This window comes from Passer montanus, unplaced genomic scaffold, assembly GCF_014805655.1.
Source record: "Passer montanus isolate IOZ18808 unplaced genomic scaffold, ASM1480565v1 scaffold13, whole genome shotgun sequence".
Classification (NCBI taxonomy): domain Eukaryota; kingdom Metazoa; phylum Chordata; class Aves; order Passeriformes; family Passeridae; genus Passer; species Passer montanus.
The window spans coordinates 5,964,571-5,972,959 of NW_024359832.1; the positions used below are offsets into that span (position 1 = coordinate 5,964,571).

The 8,389-nt window shown below is 40.8% G+C and overlaps 1 protein-coding gene across 1 annotated transcript; it reads right to left on the minus strand.

Moving 5' to 3' along the window:
• Positions 1-1,311: 1,311 nt before the first annotated feature.
• Positions 1,312-7,762, minus strand: CHRNA9 (cholinergic receptor nicotinic alpha 9 subunit). The gene is made up of 5 exons (XM_039699011.1): positions 7,645-7,762; positions 5,391-5,536; positions 4,394-4,548; positions 3,213-3,745; positions 1,312-1,868 (listed from the first exon to the last, which is right to left on the minus strand). Exons 1-5 carry the CDS (start codon positions 7,712-7,714, stop codon positions 1,312-1,314), a joined length of 1,461 nt encoding a protein of 486 aa, XP_039554945.1. The 5' UTR covers positions 7,715-7,762.
• Positions 7,763-8,389: the final 627 nt, after the last annotated feature.

Genomic DNA, 8,389 nt, shown 5'->3' on the forward strand with positions numbered 1-8,389 from the left:
TCCTATTAACTGCGACAATTATGAAAATTAGTTTTATCACATGAACTTTTGACTGGGATCCATTACAATGCCATTCTGCCTCTCCCACCCCATCTAGAATATCATGGTTTCAAAGTTCAGGGTGCTTTGCAAAAACAATTTATTTGCCATGGGCATGCCCGAGGTACTGGTTTCTTACTTTACTACAAGAGACACCTTCCAGAGTTCCATCAGTCTGAGAGGGTTAACAGAAATTAACACACAGGAGAGGAGTTTTTGGTGTTGTCAGCAACAAAGATTTTCCCATATATGTAAGAACTAAGGGGCTGAGCAAGGACTGTTGATTATGGCACTACTTTAAAGAGTCTGTAAATCATGATTTTGTGCTAAGTAATGCACGGAGTAACCTTGGCATTCCTGTAAACTGTTTAAAATTTAAGTATTAAAGAGCTTGTAAGAGCGAACAAGAGACACAGAGGGTGAACACTGGCAGGTAAATACAGTGAGAGAAGACAGAAGTCACAGCCTCCTATTTTAGCAGTCTCAAGTAACATTTAAAGGCACACCTTGAACAGATGCCCAGGGCAATGAGACATATTGGAAGGAAAGGAGAAGTTCCTCCTATTATTAAGCTCAAGAGAAAGAATTTTAAAGAAGCCCTCTGACTCAGTGAGGAAGAAACCCTGGAAATTTGGCTTACTTGAGCCATGGTGACAACACAGTAACATTCTGCAGCAGAAAATTTTAAAGAGGAAGATCATATTCAGTAAGCTCAACCATATTAGAAGATAAAGGCACAGCATGCAGAGCCTATGAAATGAACAGTGATCAGTGAGCTGGAACAAAAAACATAAGTTTTCAAGTCAAGCTAAAATAAAAGTGAAAAAGGCAATGCCGTGAAGGGATGATCTCCAGAAAATGTATCACAAGTGATATCAGAAACACACTTTTTTTTTTCCCCTGGAAGAAAGAAAAGGCTGATCAAATTGCAGGGTGCAGAGATGCAGGCTGTGAATACACAACTCCCTGCTAGGCTGTCTGCTGCACTGCTGCAGTACTCTGTCCCAGACAGACACGGCCAGCACCCACCAAGGTGCAGCACTGACTGCTTGTCCTGCAGCCTCATCAGCACACCCATACCAAAGGGCAAGGACAGTCACCAGCAAAGTCCTCAGCTGTGCTGTGTCTCAACTCACTGTCACAGCCTACTAATCAATTTATTATTACAGAATGCAAGACAAAGATCTCAAAAGCACCATTATCACTGAACTCCTCCTAAACAAACTAACATAGAATATTCAGATTTACAAAAGGAATATATATTCATTTCAGTTAAGCAGCTTTCCCAATGATCAGCACGCTCATAAAAAACACCATGATAAAGAAAATCCACATGAAAAACCTGTCCATTACTTTTGCAACTTTTTTCCACTCAATTCCCTTTGCCTTGTTTGCTTTATGGTCTCTAACACAATTAGCAATATACTCAATATTTTTAATCAGTATTTTGTAACAAGAACAGCAATTAACAGTCTCCCTAACATTTTCACCATGAACTCCATAGCTTTTATTCCAATTTCCATTGAGCTTCTCCTTGAGATTGTAGTCATCATTCCTAGAGGAAAGAGGACTCCTCACCTCTTTGTGCCTCCTCTGACACCCATCATCCCCCTCTAACCTACATTCTTCTTCCTTCTCTCTTTTTGGACTTGTGCAATTTTCACCCACATCATAAACAAAAAAGATTTTTGACATATAGTCCAAAATAACCACTTTGGCCCACTGTGGAACAGGCTTTGCTTCTGAGCCACAATGATGGAGATTCATTATAATGATTGTCAATGCAGTGGAAGCTGTGATCATGGTCATAGTTGCTATGTAGTACTTCCCTAGAACACAAAATAAAATTATATTAAAGATGTTACTCTAATAAAAAAAATAAATTAAATGTAACAATGTGACAACATAGTGTTAAGCATAAATGCAAGGGAAATAAAATTTTAATCAGCTTAATTCTCTTAGATCAGGATTCTCCATTTAAAAACAAAGATAAAAGCCATTAAAATAAAATCTCATACTCATTACCGGCATGTCTTTATCAGATGAATATGTGACTACTGTATTAGCGTGGTAAATATTTGCAAGCTAAAACCTCTGATTACTTGAAACACATCCATTCAGAAAGCAGTTCAAAAATGTTTCTCAAAAGTCCTGTTCTTTTCATAGGATCTGCAAAATCCCCATGCCAATGGCTTCACATGGCACATTGAAAATCCCATTTCCTCAGGTATTAACAACAGTGATGATCACACTTTGTGTGAGCTATTGTTGCATCCCACCGCAGCAGATGTGTGCTTTCACATTCAAACATGCCAGGGAATGGGCATGTTTGCTTTGCTGGCATGCAGAATCACCCATGTCAGAGCACACAGCTGTAGAGAGCACGGGCCGTGCTCCTCTGCCCTTGCTTTTGGCAGCTGCAGCACACAGCTGAGCACCCAAGCAGCCTGTGCAGAGAAGCAGCTCCCAGCCCTGCTCTGCAGCCCCTGCAGGAGAAGCAAGAGCTGACTGCAAAAACACGGGCAGGACGTGCCACAGACAAGTGTGACACGAGCCCAGTTTCAACGGGGTTGGAAAGGATGGCAAGGGAGAGCGTGGGAATGGAGAAAACAGACTGAGCTGGGTTCCTTTCACTGCACGTGAACTTTCCTGAACTCCCAGCCATAAATTAAATTTCAGCATAATGAATTCTCAGGAACTATAATCCAGGGTAGCAATTGTCAGATATTAGGTCAGCTGTGAGTATGCCAGCCAGCCCATCCAACTGTCTGGATCTGACAGAAACATATCTTGAAATAGTCTGACCCTGTGCTTATAGCTTTTGATTATACTTCATGTGTTAGTTCTAAAATTGTTTTCCATTACCAGCTTTGTTTCAAGATAGCATAATTTGAAATATCTAACCATATTTAATAAATATAAAACAGCTAGTTATTTTGTGTTTATTTTAAATGATACATTTATTTTAAAAGTATCATTTAAAATAAACACAAAATAACTTCTAAAAACTGCAGCATACCTATACAGATTCCACACATATTTCAAGTACTTCATTATGTTTCAAAAATGTAGCAAATTTATCTTCCCAGAAATCACAAATTACATGAAGATTTCCTGACATATAGCCCAGCTATTAATAAGTCATGCTTAAAGACTAGGTGTGTAAAGCTCACCTATCAAAGGTACATTTTCAGATGGGGGCATGATCTCTGCAACCATCAGCTGGAACACAGTCAGAGCAAGAAGAACTGTAACACCCAGAGACACTTTCTCACCAGAGTCTGCAGGGAGATAGAATCCCAGCGGGGCCAGGAAAGAGATCAAAATGCAGGGAAGCAACAGATTAAATATGTAGAAAGAGGACTTCCTTTTCAAAATCAGCGTGAAGGTCACATCTGGATAAGGCTCAGAGCAGCAGCCATAAGTGATAACATTCTTAACTGCTGGCATACCATGAATCTCCCATTCCACGTCTTCTATGAAGTCAGAGAGGTCACCGCTATCAAGAGAATTTATGAGGTCTACCTGATTACCATTATAGGTCCAGGACCCAAAGGTGAGGTTGCACTGCTGGCTATCAAAGGGAAAATAAGACACATCCACTACACAAGAGCTCTTTGTGATAGCAGGTGCATCCCAAGTGATTTTTCCATCATATCTCAGCACCACATTAGTATTTACTGGTTCTGAAAAGTCATCGTCAGCCCTAAAAGACAGAAAAATGGCAATCAGGATTGACAGACAAAAACTTAAGGGTGAGGGCCAGAGAAAGTGGGCAATGGGGAAGACCCTCCTTTCACACCATTAAAAGCACATTTCTGAAATCATATTTACACTGAATTTTAGTAGGAACTTACTATTAACCATTATTTACAGGTATGAATGCCCATGAATGCCAAACATCAGTGCTGCTGAATTATGTTGCATTTGTTGGCCATAGTTCCTTCAAACTTAACCTCAAACAGAACACAGAGTCCATTAAAAGATGAAAACAGTCTGCAAGTCATTATTGGCCTGGGAGAGCAGACAAGGAGTGCAGCCTTTATGTATCATCTCTTTGTGGACAATCTTCCAGAGTTCTCAAGGAGCCTCAGCAGAAAGCACCTCAGACAGCCAGAATATTCAATTCCCAGTGCAGAGAAATTCAGAAAATTTGTTGGGTAGCATAATTTTCAGATCTTGTCTATAGCTTTATTGCAAAATATTTAGATTATCAACAACAAATGTTAAGACAACAAACATACTCCTTGCTAAGGTAAGGTAGAGATGAAAGTTCAGACTCTGTAGGCCACTTTCTCCTTTAACCCCCTCCCTCCCTCAAATATGCAAGCTGATTTTCTCCAGCCACACTCACTTGTTATATAGGACGATATCTGGTCTCCAAACCAAATTGCTTGGGATCCTGATAGAATCCAGCCCATCGTATTTATCTTTGTCCCATCTGAGGTATGCGTCATACCAGCTTTGTCGAATCCATAAGTAAGCTGACAAAATTTGGTTCCTTTCGTCCTGCATAAAAAATGTAGAAATATTTCTAGCTGAAGGTGACAAAAATCACATCTTATATGCAGGCAGCATTTGTGATATGGCTTTGATGTAGTGCTCAAAAGAGGCCAGAATACTAACAGGCCACAAAATAATTCTCAGACAGTCATGTAGACACATACACTGTACAGGAAAATCACTGGTCTGGACTTCCACTTGTGCAAACCTTCATCTCTCAGCACCCTCCCTAGTTTTAATCACAGTATCTAATGCTCCCAGTTCTTCCCAATTTCCTTTTGCAAGCTTCAGAATAGCAAATAGCTAACAGATGCAGGCTAAGAAATTCTTTGGGATCTTGGCAAGGCCTTGAAATTATAATTCAGAAGTCACAAAAATAATCTTTCCTTCCCCTTCCAGACACTTCCAGACATTTTCTTTTGCCTTAAAACTGTATCTAAAAAACTATATTTATAAAATTACTGAAGGCTAATTTTAGGGATTTTATGTAGAAATTAATTGCAGCTTAGAAAAAGCATTTGCTGTATTTAAAACTCAGCAAAAGTTGCCTGGAGGGTGTGATACCAACACCTAACTCAAAAGAAGTCTTAAAAATTCAGCAGCTCTAAGTCCCCAGACTTATAATGGAAGCCTTAAGTGATGCAATTCTTCAGAGAAGAATGTAGAAAAAACTGGAGAACAGAACACAGCCCCAGTCCCTGAGGCCACCCCATCTCCCCTGCCTGTGGGGAAACATTCCTGGAGTTGTCACAACAAACTGAGGGCTGCTTTTCCTACTCCAAACAAAAGGCTTACATCTAGTATATTCCTGCATATTTTTAGAAAAACAGAACTCTACTTTTACTCACCATGTCTTTAATTTGGGACAATGTGATCTGAAGGGTGACATTCAGAACTTTATCTGTGTCTTCCACTGGTCTCAGAGCATTGGAGTAGTCTTCAAACAGTTCATTAAACAGCATGTGAGCATATTTTCCTTTGGCTGACTCTACAGCTAGAAAACATGGACTTGTTCAGTACATTAGGTTAAGCACTGAGCAGCATCAGAAAGCACCTCCTTTCTACTGCTTCAGGTAATATTTGCTATAACCATATTTATCATTCATATATGGTAGAATATCATTAGCTCAGATACAGAAGAATACCCGATGAAGTTACTCAAATAAAGACAGTGCTCACCTGGAGCAAGTGAATAGCTAACTTAAGCTTTTCACACCCACTGAAAGATACTGTATATAGCAATCCCTACCTTTTTTGAAAGTAAATATAATCACTTTTATTTTACTAATGACTCTCACAGGCAGATATTACTGACATCCAGTCAGTAAGGTCTGAAATTACACTTACAGGCTAATGGCTTTTGATATGTCCCCACATGCAGCACTGGTAAGATTCCTGCTACTTCCAAAATTTAGTCTTTTTTTTTTTTAACTACCACCTGTAAAATGTCTGAGCTGTTTTTCTGCACAAGCTGGCAATTTCTTAATGTGTGAATACATCTGTGCACCAACATCTTTTCCAAACCACGTATTTGGAGATGCTTCTTGCTATCCAAACTTAGATACTAAAGATAATTGGGCAAAAGTTGAGGTTTTAAATCATACTTTTGCTGTTTCATACTCTTTTGTACATCACAGTTTCTCTAGGCAGACTCTTTACATAGATACACAAATTTCTGCAAGCAAAGGGCAAGGACAACATAACCACTCTGTCACAACCCACCTCTGAAGGTGGGGTAACTGAGGTTCTTCTTAGTAGATCCCTTGGGATGGATAAGAGTGAAACAACCCTGAATGACTGGTTGTGTATAAATACACATATTTATGTGTATGATGCAATGCTGTCACTGAAACTACAGGGAAACAGAAACTCTCCAACAACACCTCTTCCATGTTAGAGAATTAGGGATCACTTTATTCTGGTCAGGATGCTATTCTAAGCAGGACATGCAATAGAAATTTTTTTTATACATGCATGCCCGGATTGTGCAACGAAAATCATTCCATCATACATCGTTCTTTACCAGACTTTTCACCATTTACACATAAAAACCCCAAAGAAATTCATGTTCACTCGTTTTAAATTACACAGTTCTTAGTGTTCAGTCTTCTATTGGTTATTGATCCCTTTGATACTAATTCGGCCCTCATTCCTTGGTTCTCTTATCAATCTTTTCCCAGACCAAGTGTCTCCGGGCGAGTGATGCCCGTAAATGTTCCCTGGGTACCTTCTGGCTACTCCCCATGTGCAGATGTTAAACTCATCAGACCTCACCCGATGAACAGTCCTTTGAAGACTAACTTCAATTCCCCTCCCCCGGGCAAAGGGGAGCAAACCCCTGACTAAAAGTTACAAAAAAAAAAAAAAATTAAAAGTTGCCTCAATTCCAACAATGGGAAAGAGGTACGTAGTCGTATCGGTCATTATCTATAGAAACGAAACAATATAAAAGCATAACGATTGCACTTAATACAGAAGAAAGAAAAAGAAAGAAAGGATAAGAATAGATAATGCAGACGAACATCACCATACATGATAAGAAGTACATGATAAGAAGTATTATCCCGTCTCACAGGACCTGCTTCTTATCGGTCTTCTCCCTTATCTGGCTCAAAGCCCAGCTTGCGGTTAAACAAAGGTTAATTTGTCCCGGTGCTCTCCGGTGATGGGTGCCCACCCGCTTTGCCCCTGCCTTCCTCCCCTCGGGTTGCCCCCGCTGCTCTTGCCAATGGCCAATTGTTCCAGCCATTGTCCCTGCGGCACCCCAGGCTCCCACACCGGCCCGACTCGTGCAAAGGTGGCGATCTGCAGGGAACAAGTGCTTTGGAGTACATCTCTGGTGATTCACACCGATCTCCTGGACTAATTAAGCGTTCAAAGCAAATCTTCCTGACTAAAAAGAAAGCCCAACAAATCAAACCTGCCCGAGGAGCGCTGCAATTCTGGTCAATTCAGTTTCGCCTATGCATCAGTGACACAAAGTTAAACTGAATAGATCAAACACTTCTGGGGCTCAGCCGTGTAGGGTACACCAGCTCACAAGATCCTATGTGAATAAAATAAACTTCAGTGCAACATTTAACTAGCAAGCAGTATTCTCACCTTTGAGTATCACTGCTGCGAGCAGCAACCACAGAGAGACGTAAAAGGAGGAGAGGCTCCTCATCTTCATTTCTGGACCTTAAATAAAACTGTTCACCCAAGGGCATAGAAGTGTTTACCACCATCCAAAACTATCCAGAGAAGTAAACCAAGGTGCTGCTGCGGGTCTAGGAGCAGCTCGTTCTCCCGCAGCAGCTGCCAGAGTCCCGCAGCGACCGCGGGCTCTGTCCCTGCCTCCACCTGCGCTCCCCCCTCCGAGTAACCTGAGCGCTGCCTGCTCTCCGGCTAGGGCTGAGACAGAAAACCAACAGATTGGGTATCACTGCAAAAATTGTATTCCCTCGCATGTTTACTACAAATGCAAGATTTCGTCCCATTTATGATAAATCATTTTACAGTTCTTTGGAGGGCTCTGTTTTACTGCATTTTTATTCTGCAATAGCCCGCTCAGAACCAGTTCTGTGGAACTTGTGGACCTTCTCAAGAAAGTGATCTGACTCAGTCCCTTAACAGGAATAGTAACACTGTACATCACACATCCAATATCACACAGAAAAAAATCCCAATACCCACAGCCTCTTCCACGCTGATAACACAAGGTTTTCATTACCAACATGTTGCCACCTGGAAGAGATGCAGTTGCACCAAAGTCAGAAAACACATTTAATATTTGGAGTAGCCCAATATCACTGTGTAAACAAGAACTTCACCAGGTGTAGACAACTAGAAGACCAGTACTCAGCAC

Excerpts from the sequence above, each read along its gene's own strand:
- CHRNA9 (XM_039699011.1), bottom strand. The coding sequence starts at position 7,714 with ATGAAGATGAGGAGCCTCTCCTCCTTTTACGTCTCTCTGTGGTTGCTG. Across the intron at positions 4,549-5,390 it reads TGTCCCAAATTAAAGACATG|GACGAAAGGAACCAAATTTT; the intron begins GTGAGTAAAAGT and ends TTTTTTATGCAG. Across the intron at positions 1,869-3,212 it reads TGAAAATGTACCTTTGATAG|GGAAGTACTACATAGCAACT; the intron begins GTGAGCTTTACA and ends TTTGTGTTCTAG.